Source organism: Bombina bombina, chromosome 4 (genome assembly GCF_027579735.1).
Source record: "Bombina bombina isolate aBomBom1 chromosome 4, aBomBom1.pri, whole genome shotgun sequence".
Taxonomy (NCBI): domain Eukaryota; kingdom Metazoa; phylum Chordata; class Amphibia; order Anura; family Bombinatoridae; genus Bombina; species Bombina bombina.
Window position 1 is genome coordinate 107,970,487 of NC_069502.1, and position 23,617 is coordinate 107,994,103.

Here is a 23,617-nt window from a genome sequence, read left to right on the forward strand (position 1 = left end):
GTAACGGCACAGGTACAGCTTTACATATATGGTGGTCCTGCCCCAAAATTCAGCCACTATGGAAGAAGCTTTATGAGGTCCTCAATGAACTTGATATTAGGCCCTTTTTCTGCCAGAAGTATCCCTATTACACATGCAAACAGCACATTTAAGCCCACCAACAGAAGCTCTGACGATCTACCTCTTCATGGCTACTAAACTAGCCGTAGCTAAGTCCTGGAAAAATAGAGAACCACCATCCTTTTCACAGATTCTATCCATTATAAAATGTATCAGACAAATGGAGCAATACTCTCACAGGGTCTTAAACAAAGTAGATTTCTTCACAGCAACCTGGGCCCCATGGCTCACAAAATTCCCAGAATAGACTTTAAAAATGGAACCACAGCCTTAAGGATAGTTATTGTCCTTCTCTTTTTTTTTTTCTTTTTTTTTTCCTTTCCCTCCTCCCTACCTCCCCCTGGGTCATATCTTCTCAGGTTTGAAACCTCTACACCCTATGCAAATGATAATGACTTAATAAAGGGACAATTCTGACCTCTCTATATAATGGATATAACTATCCATGATATAATATTTTATGCCTTATATATAGAAAATGAGACAATGAAGTCTTATATAGAAGAACCTTATTTTCATACTTTATGCCACATTCTCGGTATAACTTACATAAAAGTCCTTTTATTGCTTATAATGTTTATATTTGCAAGAACTCTGTACACCTATATTGATTTAAATTGTGATGTAAACCTATTTCCATAGGTTCTTAACTGTACCGTTTGTTTGTCTCAATAAAAAACTTTTGGGGAAAAAATAAAATAAATAATAATAAAATATAATAATGTAAAATAATCCAGAAGGTGTTTTGGACAATTGTGAGTGCAAATAGTAAAACATTGTGACCGTGGGCGGACATGATTCGCTATAGCAATATATTTTCAAACTGTTATAATTCCCAACAAACCTCAAGTTCACGTTGTTATCATTAAGGAATCTGGTTAGCCTTTGAAACTCTATTTCATTCATTGATATATCCACAATAAAGATAAGATCAACAATAAATCTGGCTATTCGCAACATTTGATTGGGTGTCTAGAGGATATCAAGTGGTAGGATGGTTTCAATTGGATAGTTGTGGATATAGCTTCATTATATACCTCCATACCCCATACAGAAGGTATTCTGGCAGTACGTTATTTTCTAGATAAATTCTTTAGTTATAACATGGATATCAAGGTTTATTTATGTGCAGTACTTTAATTTTTGTTGACTGCTAATTTTTTCATTTTTGACATTATTTAATACCTACAGCGCTGTGGCACAGCGGTGGGGGCGAAATATGCCCCATCCTTTGCGAACAGGAATGTTATGTAATTTCTTCTTACATTAAGTATCATAGAGGAGGAGGGATATGTAAATGTATGCTGTGTTGATCTGTATTTTTTTTAAATGAATTCACATTTACTGCTTATTAATATCAGGTGTATACATGCTGTCCTATTTAAGGGGACTAGTAACCTACCTGTGTAGTCTATGATTAAGTGCTACTACAGGGCACGAAACACGTCAGACTGTTTGCAGCCTCCATGTCTGTCTGTCACAGTGTTTCCATTTTTATTTTTCACTCTGTGGTGCACTCCGGCTCCTTTTTCAATTGCCACATACATGCAGTTATTCACACTCACAGACTTATACACATTTATACACACATACACACACACATTTATACACACACACACACATGCAGTTATACACATTTATATACACATACATGCAGTTATACACACCCACACACTTATACACATTTATACACATACACACACACACACACACACACACATGCAGTTATGCACACACACACCCATTTATACACACACACATGCAGTTATACACATCCACACACTTATACACATTTATACACACATACACACACACACACACACATACAGTTATACACACACACACATTTATACACACACACACATGCAGTTATACACACCCACACACGTATACACATTTATATACACACACACTCACACACACACACATATATGCAGTTATACACATCCACACACTTATACACATTTATACACACATATACACACACACATTTATACACACATACATGCAGTTATACACACCCACAGACTTATATACATTTTAACACACATATACACATTTATACACACATACATGCAGTTATACACACCCACACACTTATACACATTTATGCACACATATACACATACATTCACACAAACACATTTATATACACATACATGCAGTTATACACATTTTTCTCACACATATACACATACACACACACACGCAGTTATACACACACACACATGCAGTTATACACACCCACACACTTATGCACATTTATACACACATATACACACACACATTCACAGTTACACACACTTAAACACATTTATACACACATGCACATATCTTAAATAAGCCTTGTGAGCTAAGTAACGCAAGGTAACAAGCAGTGAACACTATTAATTTACCCATGGGACTAAAATATTTACCCCTAAAAAACAATAGGTGATACTTTGAGAGCAACAAAACTACAAGTGACATCAATTACCAATTACATATGATTCATTCACCATCACCAATCTCAACAGGTTCTCTCACCACCCAGTGACCCAGCAGCCACAGTCCCAATCCCAGGCACCAGTCATTCATTCTCACAGAGAGAGAGACTTAACTTCTGTACATCCAATTCCTATATCCTTAAGCTTTGCTTAAAACATTTTTTTTACATTTGCTCAAATCAAATATTATGCGCCCCCTGATGTGGGAATGGGGGCTATCCCTTAGTTACAGAAACAGGTGCTTAGGGGTGTTAAAAAGGCGGGAAGCAGGAATAAGTGCCAAGTGATACAAAGAGCCTCCTAGTGTTGCACAATAAGACACGTAGAATTCCCCAGTGATTGCAGGGTCTGGATTTTGGGTTACAGAAAGAAATATCAGACCTGCCCACATAATACCCATTTCAACAATCTGGTGTCCTAGCGCTAGCTGTCACAGATGACCCATCCATGATTTTCCTACCTGCTCCCTCTCGAGACGAGTACTCACTCTCGACTTCATTCACTTCACAGTCTCTTCTGTCTGGTCATTTGATCTGCGAGACTGTCTGCGACTGCGGGCAGCGACTGCGAGCGGGCTCACACCTCCTCACATGGCTCAGATGGTGGCAGCTGGCTAGTATACTGGCTGCAGAAGAGAGTGACTGTGAGCGCCTGTGACTGTCACGTAGAGACATTCCCTCGGCTCTCACTCAGAGTGAGTGATGTGACGTCATCAGGTAGGCAGCCAGTCAGACTAGAGTCAGCCACTCACTGGTAGCAGGCACAGGTGGCAGGCCAGCGCTGCGCTGCGCAAGGCAAGTGAGCTCCGCCTCCCTCGTCATCTCCACCAGTGCTCCACTGAGCTCCTCTGACCATCCGTCGCAGTGTGTGTGATCAATGTCAACAGTCACTGTCAATCACATCACAACACGCACGCGCGGCGTCAGCGTGCAGCACGGCCATGAACTAGACTACTAACTGACTCTTTAATGATAGTGTTATAGGGCTATAATTAAATGCTGCGCAGGCTAGGCTAACTTAGCAAATCGAAAAAAGAAAAAAACAAAGGCGCCGACATGGCCTAGTAATGCAAAGATAAGTGGATACCCAGAAGATGTCCCTGAGGGGATTGATAGTAGATATCCTATGTGGACACAAAGTATATGCACATAGCCCAGTATTGTTAAAACAGAGAGACAAGTAAGTAAAGAATAAACTTACAACATCCAATGCACCTCCAGGTGCATTAACAGCAGGCTGGGACCTAACAGTCGCCCAGCAGACTGGAAAACTCCCAGCAGGTCCTGGTCTTCCTCAGGTGGCTAATAGCAGCACAGCCCAATTATGTACTCACAAAAAAATACACCAAAGGGCAAGCAAGTGTATTAAAATGTATAAAACTTTCATAAAAAGCGACGTGTTTCTCAGCTGACTAAGAGCTGTTTCCTCAGGCTAAAAAATATATTTCATAATGAAAATACACTTGCTATTTAACAGGATACACTTCAAAATCAATGGATGGGGGGGGGGGGGTTGGCACACAGAAGAGATCACATTTAAAAAAAATAAAAAATACTTTTAATTTTTTTTTTCTCATAGGGCAGCAGGTCAATTAACACCCTAGTATGCTTTTAATTAGAGAAGTAGAAAATGGAAAGCAGCTATATATTTGTTGCCTGTAATGCATTGCTTGTGTGTGTATGTATATATGTGTGTATGTGTATGTATATACTGTATGTATATATTTGTATGTGTGTGTATGTGTGTTTATGTATATATGTGTGTGTGTATGTTTGTGTGTATGTGTATATATGTGTGTGTATGTGTTTATGTATGTGTGTATGTGTGTGTGTTCATGTGTCTTTATATGTGTGTGTGTTTATATGTGTTTATATGTGTGTGTGTGTATGTGTGTGTGTAAGAGAGAGTGTGCGTCTGTGCGTGTGCCTATCCCTGTTTCTTCTTGCTGCCATCTGAAAAAAATGTCATGAGATTACTAGCTCTTGGGCTCAAAAGTGTGTTTGTGTATATATATTATTATCAGGTATTTGTAGAGCGCCAACAGATTCTGCAGCTCTATAAACAGGCGGTATAAAAGGTAACATTTATAGGGATCAAATGAGTAGAGGGCCCTGCTGAGAGTTGCACTGTTGTAGTCAGCTCTGACTGTGATCTACAGACAGCTGGGCTCATAGGCTTACATACTAAGAGGTTCAAGGGGATAGCAATGGAATTAGGAAAGGTTAGTGTAGGTTGTATGCATCCCTGAACAGTAGAGTTTTTAGGGAGTGCTTGAAGTGTTCAAAACTAGGGGAGAGTCTTGTGGAGTGAGACAGAGAGTTCCACAAGATGGGAGCTAGTCTGGTGAAGTCCTGTAAATTGGAATGTGAGGAGGTAACAGGAGAAGAGGAGAGTAGGAGGTTGTGAGTAGAGTGAAAGGGATGGGAGGGAGAGTATCTGGAGACAAGGTCTGAGATATAGGGGGGAGCAGTGCAGTTTAGGGTTTTGTATGTCAGAATCAGAATTTTGTGTTTAATCCTGGAGGCAAGTGGAAGCCAGTGAAGGGAGGTGCAGCAGATGAAGAGCGATGTGTAAGGAAGATGAGCCTGGCAGAGGCATTCATTATGGATTGTAAAGGAGCTAGGCGGCAGCTAGGGAGACCGGAGAGGATTGAGTGGCAGTAGCTGAGGTGGGAAAGGATGAGAGAGTGGATTAAAATCTTATCTTAGCTGTGTCTTGTGTAAGGAAATGTCTAATTATAGAGATGTTTTTAAGGTGGAAGAGGCAGGATTTATATATATATATATATATATATATATATATATATATATATATATATATACATATATACAGTGTGTATATATATATATATATATATACAGTATATATATATATATGAGTGTATGTAAATATGTGTATAAATGTGTATATATGTGTATGTATGTGTATGTAAGTGTGCACATACATATTTACACATATAAACTCATAAACAAATACACATGGATACATGGCACATATATACATATTTATATACATATTAACACATACATGTACACATTTGAGCCCTTCCCTCAATTTTTTTTATGTTTTTAAAAGAAATACTCAAAATTCCTATATACTTTACTTAGAAGAAAATGATTTTTTATTTAAATATATATTTCTATATATACTATATATATATATATATATATATATATATATATATATATATAAAAGAATATGGGGGTTATTGAGGAGGTTGTTGAAGCAACTGACTGGTGTGCCCCCATTGTGCCTGTTGTGAAGAAAAACGGGAAGGTACGCATCTGCATAGACTTGAAAAGGCTGAATGAGGCGGCGAAGAGAGAGAGATATGTGCTGCCGACACTTGAAGACATAGCTCCGAAATTGGCTGGGGCGAAGTTCTTCTCTATATTGGATGCTTCTAGCGGCTTCTGGCAGATACCTCTAGATCCAAAGTTCTGCAAACTGACTACCTTCATTACACCGGTAGGTCAGTTTTGCTTTTGCAGACTCCCCTTCGGGATATCCTCTGCTCCTGATATCTTCCAAAGAGAAATTAGTTCTCTCCTAAGAGACCACGTGGGCACGGCAGTCGTCATGGATGACATCTTAGTGTATGGGTCTACATTGGAGGAACATGATCAGAGAGTCCGGGCTGAAGCTAAACAAAGAGAACTTCCATTTTAGGAAAGCTGAGTTTTGTTACTTTGGGCATATCATCAATGGGGATGGCATCAAGCCAAACCCCGAGAAAATTTGTGCTTTTGAACAGATGAAAAGTCCTTCTGATGTACATGAGTTGAGACAAATATTGGGCCTTGTAAATTATGTGGGCAGGTTCCTTACAGATTTATCCACAATACTACACCCTATCACAGAGTTGCTAAAGAAAGATGTGGCCTGGGTCTGGGGACCTTCACAGGAAGAATCTTTTATGCAGGTCAAGTCCCTGCTGGGGTCTGCCCCAGTGTTGGGGTTCTACGACCCTTCCAAAAAGACTGTGGTTAGTGCTGATGCGAGCAGTTATGGATTGGGGCCACCCTCCTGCAGCTGAATGAAAACACCTTCAGCCTGTACCTGAGAGTTTGGAACTGGATGCCTCAGTACCACCGCCAGTGGTATCCCCTGTTTTAAAAGGGGTGCCTTCCCCTCAGCAAGATCACAGTGGGGATATGTCTTTGCCTCCATCAGACTCTCAATCACCTTCTTCTGTATCAGAGGACAGTTCATGTAGAGTTACATCAAGCGGAAGAGTGGTGAAACTTCCAGCCCGATATCGGGATTAACTTTAGTTAGAACAGTGACAGGAAGTATGAGCAGAATAATCCGATAGTCACTGTGGACTAGGGTAGTCTACCCTGTTCAAGTCATGATGTAATTCATGTTGTTTATATTTTCTGTAACTTGTTATTTGTTATATACTATACAAAACTGTTGTTGTATACCTTGTTATTTCTTATATTCAAATGAAAAAAAAATGTATGCTTCGTCCTTTGAAAAGGGGGAAGATGTGATATGAGTGGGAAGTGATGTAACCAGTTTGGGGGCGGTGCTTAGGTGCGTTTCTCGGTGTTGCAGTTACTTAGTGAAATCAATGCTACCAGATGTGTGTTCCCATGCTCTACAATAAAATAGAGTTGTACCATCTTTGCTGTGTCCTGCATGTGTCCTGCACCTCATGACACTTCCCATGCGCAGCTTCCGGGCTGATTAATGCAAATTTTCCTCCAGTATTTTTTGATTACAAACTGCATTTATCTTGCCATCAATTCTGACCAAAATTCCTGTGCCTTTGTAGCTCAGACATCCCCAAAACATCAGCGATCCACATCCGTGTTTCACAGTAGGAATGGTGTACCTTTCATCATAGGCCTTGTTGACTCCTCCATATGTAACATTTATGGTTGTGGCCAAAAAGCTCAATTTTAGTCTCATCACTCCAAAATGACTTTGTGCCAGAAGGTTTGAGGCTGGTCTCTGTGCTGTTTGGCATATTGTAAGCAGGATACTTTGTGGCATTTGTGTAGTAATGGCTTTCTTCTGGCGACTTGACCATGCAGCCCATCTTTCTTCAAGTGCCTCCTTATTGTGCATCTTGAAACAGCCACACCACATGTTTTATGAGAGTCCTGTATTTCACCTGAAGTTATTTGTGGGTTTTTCTTTGATTCCCGAACAATTTTCCTGGCAGTTGTGGCTGAAATTTTAGTTGGTCTACCTGACCGTGGTTTGGTGTAAACAGAACCCCTCATTTTCCACTTCTTGATTAGAGTTTGAACATTGCTGATTGGCATTATTAATTCCTTGGATATCTTTTTATATCCCTTTCCTGTTTTATACAGTTCAACTACCTTTACCCGCAGATCCTTTGACAATCATTTTGCTTTCCCCATGACTTCGAATCCAGAAAGGTCAATGCAGCACTGGATAAAAGATGCAAGGGTCTGTCAGAAATCCAGAAACTCATTGACCTTTTATACACACACACTAATTACAAGCAAACAGATCACAGGTGAAGATGGTTACCTTGAATAGCCATTCAAACCCCTTTGTGTCAACTTGTGTGCATATTATCAGGCCAAAATCACCAGGGTATGTAAACTTTTGATCAGGGTCATTTGGGTAGTTCCTATTGTCATTATGATTTAAAAAGAGTAAACACAGTTGATTGATAATAAATGGCTTCAGCCAAACACTAACCATGAGTGAAAGAAAAGTTTTTGTGTTATCATTCATATTCTCTGAAAAATTGCCAATAAATCATAAATTCTGCCAGGGTATGTAAACTTATGAGCACAAATATATATATATATATATATATATATATATATATATATATATATATATATATACGGTATATATATATATATATAAAGGAGCTTCACACTTTTAAACAGGCTCCAAGACATAAACAGTCAATCAGTGCAAAGACATATCAATTTCAGTGTTGTCGACTTGATTGGGAGCAGCAGCAATAGTGAACAGCGTTATGAAGGAGTGCACAGTCTTTGCAGCAAGTAGATGATTAACATCAATCCTACCGGAGGGCAAATTTTTCTGATCCGATCAGAAAAGGCTCACCTCCTCCGTGTCCAGTAACTGCCAGTCACTAAGGGATAGTACAAATTCTTCTGCATCCTGACCCGTATTCTCAGCTGTGTAGGTGTTTTTTGCTGCTTGTATTCTTCCAAATGATCTCCTCCGCTGTGACAACCAGCTGCTTTCTCTTTGTGCCTCACAAACACGTTTGCTGTTATTGTGCCAAACTGTCCAGGTAAACGTGTTCAAATATAAGAGTTGCCCAGTGGGAGAGGAATCCAGAATGAGAGCAAAATTACGTACCGGCACACTCTCAATGTAGCTAAAAACAAGAAACTTTTATTGTAACAACATTAAAACAGCAGGTAAGCATTTAACATGTTTTTGCGTATATTCTTACTCATAGACATAACCTCCATTAAGAACTGGAACTCTATGTTTAGGTGGATGATCATTATGAAGGTGATTGTACCCAAAAGGGGTGGCAGTATGATAAAACTTCTTCACAAAAGAGAAACATAATGGATTTTCCCTCTGTGTACCAGGGTACCTAAAGGGTACAATTCCATATACGATATCATAAACTACTGGGAGTAAATTGTCCATATATTCTGTGTAACATAATTAGACTTACTAAAAGGCATAATTTATTTGTTATTATTGTTTTTGATAGGCAACTGGAAGATTTATATATGTGTTGATCCACCTCATGCATTTACCTATGTGTCTATTTCGATCAAGTATTTATTTACTCATCACCCTTACAGTTAGAATCCTGTAAGAATTGATACTCTAAGGAGCAAGCACGCAGTTGATCTGACTTAGTGCACATAACAGGACATATATTTAGTATCCTTGTACTCTCATTAGTTTTAGAATAATATCAGAGACAGTATCATATATAAATATATATATATATATATATATATATATATATATATATATATATATATATGACTTACTAACAGACATCATTTATTACTATTTTTGTAAGGCAACTGAAAGCTTTATACATGTATTGATCTGCCACATGCATATTTGCCATATGCATTTGCATATTGATCTGCCACATTTGCATTATGTAACTCTTCTTATCCTAAACACTGACAAAACTGTCACAATGATCTTTTGAATGGGACCTAAACTACACAAACTACAAAATTTCCATCTATGCATCAAATCAAAATCAAATTGCACACTGACCGCAGTCCACTCTTTTAAATACTTGGGTATGTTGTTAGACCCCAATCTATCTTTTGGCCTCCATATAGAAAAACTGGCATTTAAACTTTATCCAAAAATAGGTGCCCAGTACAGAAACAAATCCTGCCTCAGCCCTACTGTAAAGGAAAAGATTGTACAGCAAATGCTGATGCCAATCGTGGATTATGGGGATGCAGTATATGCACCTGCACCACAAACTCACCTTAATAAACTTAATAAGTTGTATAACTCGTTCTGCCGCTTTGTGCTACAATGTAACTACAGGACCCACCATTGTGACATGCTAAAAGAGCTAAACTGGCTGTCGCTGGAATCCAGACGCACCCTCCATCTTTCCTGCCTTGTGTTTAAAAGCTTTTCTGGGAAGCTCCCACCCTACCTGAGCAGTATGCTCTCACCGGTTATTCCCACCTCCAATAACCTCCGATCCAGTACCAGCACATTATTTAGCTTGCCTCAATACAAAAAGAAAGCAGCTCGATCCTCCTTTTCCTACAGAGCACCACAATTATGGAACGACCTCCCGCACACTTTCAAACCTTCCCCATGCCTAATATCCTTTAAGAGATCCCTCTCTACATATCTCAAAACAGAATGCACCTGTCATTGTTGATTATATATTTCCTACCTGTTCTATGTTAAATTTTTGTGCATATATTGTGTATTATTATTGTTTTTTGTATTTTATTTTACCCATTGTATCAATGCAATGTTTTGTGTACCCAGGACATACTTGAAAATGAGAGAAATCTCAATGTATCTTTCCTGGTAAAATATTTTATAAATAATAAATAACAATAAATAATAATGTGTTTAATTTGATCAAGTTTTTATTTACTTATCACCTTCACTGTTGGTATCCTTTAAGAATTGCTATTCTAAGGAGCTTATCCAGTGTTAAACTGATTTAGTGCACATAATAGGACATATTTATTTTAGTATCCTTAGCCTATTATTGTTTTTAGTATGATACCAGAGATAGGAATTGTTAATGCCATTATTAACATAGACAGTATCATATGTTCTAATTTCACCATTCCTCCTATACATAGGTATAAATAATTTGTTTCCTATGCGTTTAAAAAGAAATATATCGGGGAGTGTCTAAGCAGCGGCCATGATAGGTCGCATTTTCTAAAGCTCTGGAATAATTCTACCCAATCTACTGCATATAAACTAAACTATACAAAATCCTTCTTTTCCGAGCTCATATACAGATTTGTGGTTCCAAGCTGCACAAATTCATAAGAGATTTACTGTATCTACATTCTTCCAATACCGACCTAGACTGAAGAGACATCAAGCTGCGGCCTACCACGCATTACTCCAGATCCCCCCAAGCACGGGGCTAAAATAGCTCAGTATGGCGATACTACACAGGGAGGAATTTCACACAATGCTGTACATCCTCTTTGCTGATCTTGAACGACAAATGCAACATAGCTTTGATGACCTGACTTTGCTAATAAAAGGAAGAGAAATAGAGGGCCCACCATTAAGCTATATCACCCCGAATCCATGCACTTCAATAAATAACCAGAGGCATGCGGTTGGGACTCTACACTTTCCGCTGCTAATAACCATACACCCTAATGACTGATCTGTAATAATAGAGAGACAGAGTATAGCAACAACTTCCCTGGAGACAGGTGCATCTGCAGCAGTGCATTGTCAAGCAGTTTGGCTGCCCAACCATGGTGAGCAATACTCTGTCACGCTAGCTGTCAACAAAACACAACTACCCTGACCTACACCTACCTATTACATCCCGACAGTGGAGGGGGATCTGCTCTCTGCACTTTCTTGGAGGGATGAGGCCGACCCACGGGGGGGGGCCTGAGTGGCTCTCACCATCTGCATTTTCACACTCTCCTTAACAGTCGGTATACATGGAGCTCTGGAGCTTCACACCCTGCGACAGAAGAAGCAATCGGACCTGCTGTAGTTATGGCAGCTCCTGGTTCTCACGGACATCAAGCACAGCTAGCGGAGCCACCGAAGAAGTCTAACGCACCATACCGGAGGGTGAGAGTTTCAGCCCTGCTACCTAGAGCTCTGGAGCCCACAGTTGATCATTTCAACGAGGTGGGATACTTACGTCATCCAGCTCCGTATACAACACATATCCTCAGTGATATGTTGGCACTTGCCTAACAGAACAATACTAATAAGCGAGGTGTGGGTTAGAAGCAGTCTCACTTCAGACTCTGTGGAGGACATTTCACAATATTTTTCCTTCCCAAAGGTATTGTTTGCAAAACTCTGAGTGGTTCTCATTTACTATGTTGAACAGTTGTTTAGGTAGATAGGGAACTATCTATCTTTAATTCATAATATGAATTGTTCTTATTTGTGTTTTGTATTATACTATATTTTAAGGCTTAAGTTCACATCCCAAAATACCTTGGTTTGCACAAAACCAAAGTAGGCTAAAATATTTAAGGTCTAATAATAGTTGGGCAGCTTTTCATGTGTGCGACATATTATTATGCAGATTAGAGATATAAGACCCCTACAAGGGATATCATAGAAGCGGCCTGACCATTACACTTTATAAAATGCCTTCATAATAACAACTATACATTTGTCTGTTATGCTTGACAACTCAGGTTGATTATTTAATCTCACTTGGTGTCTTTTAATCAGTGGTTAAGGTTGCACCTGTATCTTTATACAGGTAGATTGATAAATTATTTGCAACACAGAGCTCCTACACTTAGTTGCTTGGTACCATTTATAGCCTGATGACAATTTATTTACCATGTAAGGGTATTTCATGGCTGACCGCAACGCTCAACTACATAATACCTTCTATAATCTATTAGACCTTGTGTTAGAGGACATATTAATTCCAGAACCCATTTTCTCTATTTGTGTTATACTCAAAGTATGTATCATTAATTGCTATGTAATACACAGAGGTACCGTAGCGGTATTAGAGGTATATTATCATCTTGTTGTCCTCCTGGCTCCCATGATACTTGCTTATCAGCCTGTACCCCCCCCCCCTCAATTCCAAGCGGTGTCCGCCCGCTGATAATATTTCTATCTACATACCTATTAAGTACCATCAGTCACAATAGGGTCTTCAATTGGACTAATATGTCTAACCAGTATTCCCAAGATCAAAGGGCACATAAGTGGCCAGCTCATTAGTCACTCATAAAAGCAATCATAAATACACAATGGAGGTCTCAGATGGTTATAATTTAGCATTAATATTGTCTTCTATATACATCATGGTATTGTTTTCCATGTAAATGTTGTCATCTATGTCATGACATTATTTGTTAACTATCCATTTTTGGGGACCACTATGTTATGTCAGACATCAGCTGTTAAGTTTGTTCCCTATAGCAGTGATTTTCAACCTTTTTTGTGCCATGGCATATTTTTTTACATGAAAAAATCCTGCGGCACCCCCCCATCCCAAAATTTTAAAAAATCACACATTGTAGCCTAATACAGTATATATATATATATATATATATATATATATATACACACACACACACTGTACTGTGCTGTCATGCCATGCCTCATACAAACTATACAGATGCAACATATTTTTTTACATCCGTTTTTTATGTATACACATCATGCACTCACACAATTCTTCACAATTTCCTTGCATTCTATCCAATGCTCTCCCTTGCTTGTTCACCCTCTCTTGTACTAAATTGCAATCCTCTCCCTCACTCATAAAGTTAGGTTGTTATATTCCAAACTTGAGCCCCAGCCCTACTGCTATGAAGCTTTGATCTTTCAGGCTGTCTTCTGTTGTCATTTTGGTCTAAGAAGAATCTTCATGACTGCTAAACAGGACTGCACATTCCATCTTTTCAGGCCAGTAAGGGAAAAAATAAATTGGGAGGATTTTCGCCCATGCATAGTGGATTTGCCTCATTAATTTCTGAAGTAATGTAAAATGGATATTTGTGCATCTGCGACACCAAATTTGGTAGAACATTTCTGCTTAATGTTTTGGTTTTTAAAATCAATTTTTTCAGCATGAATTTCATGGTAAGTTTTATTGTACTTACTGTAATTAGCTGCATATCATGGCTTGGTTCCCGGCCTAGCAGTAGTCACAAAGCTTACTTATTTCCTATTTTCATTCCGTGCTTTTTACATAAAAATGCTGTCCAGTATTGTTTGGGGGTACTTCTATTACTTGAAAAAAGGGGGAATGTTGGGTTTCTGTTAATTAGCTTTAAAGGGGGACAACTCTTTGTTGAGTGCATCTGAGGAGAGTTGACATGGAAATTATTTATTTAGTACAATTTACTTTCTTTTTTTAGGTACATCGCTATCCTTGCTGAGTTTGTTTTTTCATAAAATACTTAAAATTACAATATGACTGCACTACAAATATAGGTCAATCTGTTTTTATAAGTAACGTAACATAAGCATACATGCTCAGTTAAAGGTTATGTAATATTTGTGAGTTCGTATTGGTTTGCGATCTGGATTTTTGTTTTTTATATTCTCCAGAATGAGACAAAAAGCATGGGCACACCTATAGCATTCAGTGAGAGTGTTCTACCTAGCACTTTATTAAATTAAGGACATTATCATAATGGGTTAATAGGCCCTGTTAACCTCACCTGGTTCCCAGCAAGTAGTAGACGGGAGAAGGAACCCGCGGAGAGAGCAAGCCAATGTCAGCCCTAAATTCGTCCCTTCACCAAGCTGAACAAATTAACATGTTTAAGCAGAATCAACTTCCACCTGTCAATAGCATCATCGGCGTCATGACTGCACTGCCACCAGCATCCTCAGTCTACTCTGCTCAAAGCAGGGCAGCCGCTCACCTAATGATTCATTTACAATACATGACATATTGACAAATAATGATTGTTTGTGAATGAGTGTAAATATATCATGTTGTAAATTATGACGTCTGCCTGATGAGCCTGTCAGTCTGCCTCTGCGATGGCAGCACACCTGACAATCTCTCATGGCACACTAGTGTGCCGCGGCACAGTGGTTGAAAATCACTGCCCTATAGGATGGCATCTATCTCTGTACAAGCAGTTGGATAAACTATCTACAACATAGCACTCTTGTACTAAGTTCCTTGGTACCATTGGGAGCCTGATGACAAATTATTTACCAAGCAGGAGTACTTTGTGGTTGACCTATGTGCTCAGATATACAGTACCTTTATAGATCGTTAGACCCATAGTTAGAGGACGTGTTCATTCCAGGACCCATTTTCTTTATTGGGATTATAGTCAAAGTATGTATCTTTAATTGCTATGTAAAACACAGATAACCTGTTTATCAATATGCCCACCGCCTATTTCTTCCAAGTGGTGCCTACCCGCTGATAATTTTCCTATTCCTATACTTATTAAGTGCCATTAGACCCAAAAGGGTCTTCAATTTGACTAACATTCCTTACCAGTGCTCCCAATATCAATGAGCCCATAAGTGGCCTGCTCATTAGTCACTCTTAAGAGCAATCATAATTACATAATAGAGGTTTCAGATGTTTATATTTTAGTACTCATTTTGTCTTCTATATGCATCATTGTAATGTTTTACATGTAATTGTTGTCACTTCTCCCATGACATTGTTTGTTTATCTTTTCTTGCGCACAACCTCAATAAAAGATTATTTAATAAAAAAAAGAAATATATCTTCTTAAAGCAATTTATCCGGCAATCATAAGCTTAGTAACATTATAGCTATGGATAAAACATATACTAGTTGGTGACACTTGAAGATTATAATGCCATTTCATAAATAACTAGGATAGAAAATCTAAAACAAATGTTCTACTTGCAATGTTTAGGTATGATCATTTATGAATGGCGACCAGTATCACGACTATATACATGTATCAAGTTAGTATATAATTAAAAATAATACTAAGGATATATTATATCACCCATACGCTTGTAAATATGTTACAATTATGTATCAATGTATCTATATTTCAGGAAATTGCAGAACCAGAACCTTGTTAATTAAGTATTTATTATTGCATCTGAGTTCTTGTAATTGTCTATGTAGCTTTAAGAATTCTTGTTTTAAATGTCATATGACCAAGCATTGACCAATGAGATATTAGCATTTTGTTTAAAAAGCAACCAGTTCTTAATGGAGGTTATGTCTATGATAAGGCTATATGCCAAAACATGATAGATAGTGATGTCGCGAACCTAAAATTTTGCGTTCGCGAACGGCGAACGCGAACTTCCGAAGAAAGGTCGCGAACCGGCAAACCGGGCAAACCACCATAGACTTCAATAGGCAGGCAAATTTTAAAACCCACAGGGACTCTTTCTTGCCACAAAAGTGATGGAAAAGTTGTTTCAAGGGGACTAACACCTGGACTGTGGTATGCCGGAGGGGGATCCATGGCAAACTCCCATGGAAAATTACATAGTTGATGCAGAGTCTGGTTTTAATCCATAAAGGGCATAAATCAGCTAACATTCCTAAATTGTTTGGAATAACGTGCTTTAAAACATCAGGTATGATGTTGTATCATTCAGGTAGTGTAAGGGTTTTTTTTTTTTTAAATGTACACTACTGTTTTAGCAGATATGACTTGCACTGGTGTGACACTGTGCCCTGGCAGGACCTGGAACGCACACGTGTGAGGGAAACTGACTGCTATTATTTCACAGTAAAAAAAGGTTTTTTTTTTTTTTAAATGTATGTACACTACTGTTTTAGTAGATATGACTTGCACTGGTGTGACACTGTGCCCTTGCAGGACCTGGAGCGCACACGTGTGAGGGAAACTGGGTGCTATTATTTCACAATAAAAAAGTTTTTTTTTTTTTTAAATGTATGTACACTACTGTTTTAGCAGATATGACTTGCACTGGTGTGACACTGTGCCCTGGCAGGACCTGGAACGCACACGTGTGAGGGAAACTGACTGCTATTATTTCACAGTAAAAAAGGTTGTTTTGTTTTTTTAAATGTATGTACACTACTGTTTTAGTAGATATGATTTGCACTGGTGTGACACTGTGCACTGGCAGGACCTGGAGCGCACACGTGTGAGGGAAACTGACTGCTATTATTTCACAGTAAAAAAAGGTTTTTTTTTTTTTTTTAATGTACACTACAGTTTTAGTAGATATGACTTTCACTGGTGTCACACTGTGCCCTGAAGGAAACTGACTGCTATTATTTCAAATTAAAAAAAGTTTTTTTTGTTTTTTTTTAAATGTACACTACTGTTTTAGCAGATATGACTTGCACTGGTGTCACACTGTGCCCTGGCAGGACCTGAAACGCACACGGTGTGAAGGAAACTGACTGCTATTATTTCAAATTAAAAAAAGTTTTTTGGTTTTTTTTTAAATGTACACTACTGTTTTAGCAGATATGACTTGCACTGGTGTCACACTGTCACCTGGCAGGACCTGGAACGCACACGTGTGAGGGAAACTGACTGCTATTATTTCACAGTAAAAAAAGGTTTTTTTTTTTTTTTAAATGTATGCACACTACTGTTTTAGTAGATATGACTTACACTGGTGTGACACTGTGCCCTTGCAGGACCTGGAGCGCACACATGTGAGGGAAACTGACTGCTATTATTTCACAATAAAAAAGTTTTTTTTTTTTAAATGTATGTACACTACTGTTTTAGCAGATATGACTTGCACTGGTGTGACACTGTGCCCTGGCAGGACCTGGAACGCACACGGTGTGAGGGAAACTGACTGCTATTATTTCACAATAAAAAAGTTTTTTTTTTTTTTAAATGTATGTACACTGCTGTTTTAGTAGATATGACTTGCACTGGTGTGACACTGTGCCCTGGCAGGACCTGGAACGCACACGGTGTGAAGGAAACTGACTGCTTTTATTTCAAATTAAAAAAAGGTTGTTGTTTTTTTTAAATGTACACTACTGTTTTAGCAGATATGACTTGCACTGGTGTCACACTGTGCCCTGGCAGGATCTGAAACGCACACGGTGTGAAGGAAACTGACTGCTAGTATTTCAAATTAAAAAAAGATTTTTTTTTTTTAAAATGTACACTACTGTTTTAGCAGATATGACTTGCACTGGTGTCACACTGTGCCCTGGCAGGACCTCAAACGCACACGTGTGAAGGAAACTGACTGCTATTATTTCAAATTAAAAAAAAGTTTTTTTGTTTTTTTTTTAAATGTACACTACTGTTACACCAGATATGAGTGGTGGCACTGGGCAAGTGGGCACAGTATACGCTGTGAGCCTGAGCTAGCAGGCAGGCTTCAATTAGATTACACAGGGAAAAAAAAAAAAAAAAAGCAGACTGATGATCTAGCCCTAAAAAGTTCTTTTTGGGTTGCTGTCCTTACAGCAGAGATCAGATGAGTCCTTCAGGACTGTAGTGGACACTGAATACACTAGCCTAGCTATCAATTTCCCTATTAAATCAGCAGCAGCTACACTGTCCCTCCTCTCACTAACAATGCAGGCTCCGAATGAATCTAAAATGGATGCTGTCCAGGAGGTAGGAGGGTCTGGGAGGGAGGGTCTGCTGCTGATTGGCTGGAATGTGTCTTGCGACTGTGAGCTACAGGGTCAAAGTTTACTCAATGATGACGAATAGGGGGCAGATCAAACATCGCATATTTTCGCCGTCCGCTGCGAACGCGAACATGCTATGTTCGCTGCGAACTATTCGCGGCAGAACTGTTCGCAACATCACTAATGATAGGCGCTTACCTGCTGTTTTAGTCTTGTTGCAATAAAATTTCTTGTTTAAAGCTACATTAAGAGTGTGCCGGTACCTAATTTTGCTCATATATATATATATATTTAAAATGAAAGTGAAAAACATAGGTATATGAAGTATCCTTAACACACCTTTTGGCTTTATTACAGTAGTCCTAGCGCACCTTCAGGTTAGCTATCAAGAAAAAACATTAGAAGGCTTATTTTTAGCTCCCCATAAAAGTCTAAGGAGAAAAATAAATTTCGCCTTAGATGGATACAGATGTTAGTGTACCCGGGTCTTTTGTTCGTGTGCTATATTTTCACTCTCAACTTGTAATATCAGAGATAACATACCAGCACTATTGATTTACCTTAAGAGCAAATAGTGCTCAATAGAGCTAAAATTTTAGCGCTCCACTTGTAATCTATCCCATAATTAGACATTTCTCAAACTGTGTGTTTACTGTCCGTTTAATATTAGCCTTAATTTGTCAGAAGCTGGAAACAGTTAAAACATTCCAAAGCCGTTAGACATTCACAGCACTTTGTTTTCATGCTACCATAAATATTTCAGAGAAACAACAATAAATCACTTGTCATATATAACATGCCAACAATAATAGTGATAACAATAGTTTTGGTTACTAAAACCCAGTGGGGTTGATTACAATCCTATGAAAAAAAAATTCCTACAGAAAACCACCACCGAAGTCTATGGAGATTTTTATAGATAAATAATTTGACATTTTTCTAAACGTTTGTGATCAGCTAAATATTATTTATTACATTTAAATTTCAATTTATATTTAAATAAATTACCTCCATAAAAGTTTTAAAGGGTTCCTTCTGGTTTATGAGATGCAAACTTCCAATTAATGGCAAAGGCTTTGGTCCAGGAGGGAAGTTTTTGTAAACATTGTTATTCCAGCCATACAGAAGACATATCAAACATAGGCAAATAATAATAGATAGGACTAGTGTGATTGGATCAGTAAAAAACATGTCTGTCTTCAGCAACACCTGCAAAAGGAAACATTTTTTTAATTATATCTAAGATATCAAATAATTAACTGTTTTTTATGAAAATGTATTAGTAAAAAGTCCCCATTCTGTAGCATGTAGTATACGAGAAAGGGTACATGGTGATACTGATTCATGGTAAAAAAGAAATACGAATACACAAAACAGACTAAACGAAACAAGATGAGAAGAGCCCTATTGTGAAGGTTTTATAATCTACAGGTGTATTGAGATTATTCAGATGTGGAATTTGACAGCACTATAAAAATAAATTATGATAATAATAATAATAATAATAATGTGTTATATACACAAATAATATAGCAATGTTCAATTTCTAATTGAGATCTTATTAAACTCATATGTTGCAAGCAAATACAACTAGAAAGACTAAGGTGTTATTAAAAGAAGATATTGCCAATGATTTGTTTGCTGAGAGGTTCTAAAGATATGGGCTCAAGGCCAGAGACAGGAAATAGGTGAACTGAAATTAGAGTCCAACAGTAGTCAGACGAGCAATCATTTGTTGACAACTTCTGTACCACAAGGCAGATGGTTAGCTGATTGATAATGATTAGCAGGTGATATCACAGGTTATTGCTAACACAGAGTACAGGCAGGTTATGACCAACAGATACTATAGGCAGTGTGGCTTACAAGTTCTCTAGACAGTTTATGATGGAATCGACCTATAGACAGGTTATTGCTAACAGCTACTATAGGCAGGTTATAACAAACTGCTATTAAAGCCAGGTATTAAAGGCAGGTAATGGCTGATAGCTACTATAGGCAAGTTATGGTAAACTGAATCCATAAGCAGGTTTTAACTGACAGATGCTTTAGGCAGGATATGACTAACAGGAGCATTAGGCAAGTTATAGCTGACATGTACTATAGGCAGGTAATGGCTAACAGGTACATTTAGCATGTTATGGCTATGAAGTACTATATGCGGCTTTTGCCTTACAGGTACTATAGGCAGCTTATGGATAGCAGGAGTTACATGCAGGTTATGGCTGACAGGTACAATAGCTAGGTTACATCTAAGAGGTACCATAGGTTGATTATGCCTAACAGGTACTATAGACAGCTTATGGCTAGCAGGAGTTACATGGTTACATCTAAGAGGTACCATAGGTTGATTATGCTTAACAGGTACTATAGGCAGCTTATGGCTAGCAGGAGTTACAAGGTTACATCTAACAGGTACCATAGGTTGATTATGCCTAACAGGTACTATAGGCAGCTTATGGCTAGCAGGAGTTACATGCAGGTTATGACTGGCAGTTACAATAGCTAGGTTACATCTAAGAGATACCATAGGTTGATTATGCCTAACAGGTACTAAAGGCAGGTAATGGCTGATAGCTACTATAGGCAAGTTATGGTAAACTGAATCCATAAGCAGTTTTTAACTGACAGATGCTTTAGGCAGGATATGACTAACAGGAGCAATAGGCAAGTTATAGCTGACATGTACTATAGGCAGGTAATGGCTAACAAGTACATTTAGCATGTTATGGTTATGAAGTACTATATGCGGCTTTTGCCTTACAGGTACTATAGGCGGCTTATGGATAGCAGGAGTTACATGCAGGTTATGGCTGGCAGGTACAATAACTAGGTTACATCTAAGAGGTACCATAGGTTGATTATGCCTAACAGGTACTATAGGCAGCTTATGGCTAGCAGGAGTTACAAGGTTACATCTAAGAGGTACCATAGGTTGATTATGCCTAACAGGTACTATAGGCAGCTTATGGCTAGCAGGAGTTACAAGGTTATATCTAAGAAGTACCATAGGTTGATTATGCCTAACAGGTACTATAGGCAGCTTATGGCTAGCAGGAGTTACAGGCAGGTTATGACTGGCAGTTACAATAGCTAGGTTACATCTAAGAGATACCATAGGTTGATTATGCCTAACAGGTACTATAGGCAGCTTATGGCTAGCAGGAGTTACATGCAGGTTATGACTGGCAGTTACAATAGCTAGGTTACATCTAAGAGATACCATAGGTTGATTATGCCTAACAGGTACTATAGGCAGCCTATGGCTAGCAGGAGTTACATGCAGGTTATGACTGGCAGGTACAATAGCTAGGTTACATCTAAGAGATACCATAGGTTGATTATGCCTAACAGGTACTATAGGCAGCTTATTACTAACAGGAGCTATAAGGAGGTTATGGCTGACAGATGATATAGGCAAGGTATGGCTGAGAGGAACTATAGGCAGGGTTTGGCTGACAGGTGTTATGGACAGGTTTCTAATAACAGGTACTATAGGCAGATTTTGGCAGATAGATGCCTTTTATAGTATCTGTGGCATACAGAGAGAGCACCACATTTGCAGGAAGCGAAATTGGTGCGAGATTCTACACAGTGGCTTCAATAAAAAAACATCTGATTTCTCTTTTTTAATTTTAAAAATGTTATTTGATTTCTCTATTTTTATTAAAAAAGTTAGCTTTTTTGGATTATATGACATTGCTGCCCTTTGTTACCTAACACTTACTACAGCTTCCATACTTGTCCTTGTAAATATGACATAGAAGCCAATTGTGCTTTCTCCTTCTTATTTAACAATAAATGTTCTGTGCGTTATAACTATTCTGGGTGTACAAACATGCTGGGTTGTCAAATGATCTTGTCTTCTGACAATCTATTTGCTGATAATGTACATTCTGCACTGTAAAATCATGGAGAGTTTTCACTGTAAAAACAGAAAAGCTTTATAATGATATGTAAACAGCGATAATCATATAATTATATTATGCTATAAAATAATAACAGGTATCTATGCACTGATAAGAAACACATCAAGCTACACAATAATACTGTTTACTTTCTGGTAATTTATAATGATGTTGAGTATTTAAACACTAATACCAAACTTGCTACTCAATATAAGAATGCAATGTATCTAATCACTAAAAATGAACATGCTGAATTGTTTAACAGTGAGTATTTATACTTAATGAATATAGTGTGCTATATACTGATGATGAGTATGTACACAATTAAAATAAATATGCAGCTCTATACATATGTAACAAATGTAATTTATGCCCTGGAACAAAACATTTTTTTTTGTGCGGAATTTTACTGTGCAATACAAAGAAATGTTAATTATAATAATGAAAATTGTATTGCAGAACATAGGTTACAGGAATGAATTAAATAAGAATGGGAGAATGATATCACACAAAAGATTTAATAATAATAATAATAATAATAATAATAATAATAATTAATTTTACAATGTCTATATTGTTGGAAACTATGTTGAATAAATTCATATATGTACATGATTTTGATAGTGGGTAGACAAAAGATCTTTTTGACTTTTATGTTATTACAAAATTGTTATTCTGTCTGTGGAGCTATCAGACAATCGACATATTTATTTTATATTATTCTGCAATCATTTTTTTAAAAAAAAAATATAAAATTATAGCAAAAAGAATATTATTAATGAAAATAATAATAATTCTACAAATATGCACACAAGAATGATATAATCAGAAAGCAAATATCATTAATATAAGTTTAATTTTAAATGCTAAAATGTTAATTATAATTAGTTCAATATAAACCTATGTAAGTACAAAAATAACAGCTGGAAAGGAATCCATTATAAATGCTCTTACCCAGAGTATATCCTGCTGCTAATATTTTCTGGACTCCCCTTTACTGTGATAAATGTAAAGCTCTTTTTGAGAGGACATATTTATAATACAGATGAGGTGGGTGTTGCACATAGTAGTATAGCCTCATTCTATAGCTAATGCTCCAATAACACTGTGTGTAGCTTTGTGAAATCAAGCAGAACAGTTCATGTGAGTTTAAAAATCAATACTTGTAAGTTATCTAATACATAATAATCTTAGTTTTTAAAAGGACATTGCACTTTTTTTTCTTTTTTTTTTTCTTCTTGGCAACATTCCAAACCCAACAATCTAACAGCTTTGTGTGCACTTTCCATGACAAAGGTTCAAATTATACAGTTCAAGCAAGTTTATGGATTCAAAAACAGGTCATTTCCTGCATAACAATCTTA

At 37.6% G+C, this 23,617-nt stretch overlaps 1 protein-coding gene across 2 annotated transcripts in view; it reads right to left on the bottom strand.

Annotated features, from left to right (window-relative positions):
* Positions 1-23,345, bottom strand: part of LOC128655962 (cytochrome P450 2K1) — a 103,099-nt gene extending 79,754 nt beyond the window's left edge. Inside the window, exons 1-2 of one of the 2 annotated variants that reach the window (XM_053709572.1) lie at positions 23,208-23,345; positions 19,354-19,554 (exon numbers count right to left, since the gene is read on the bottom strand). In XM_053709572.1, the coding sequence (XP_053565547.1) occupies positions 19,354-19,536 (183 nt within the window). In that variant the 5' untranslated portion in view covers positions 19,537-19,554; positions 23,208-23,345. The remainder of the gene's footprint in view (positions 1-19,353; positions 19,555-23,207) is intronic. The other variant, XM_053709573.1, reaches the window with a different exon arrangement.
* Positions 23,346-23,617: the final 272 nt, after the last annotated feature.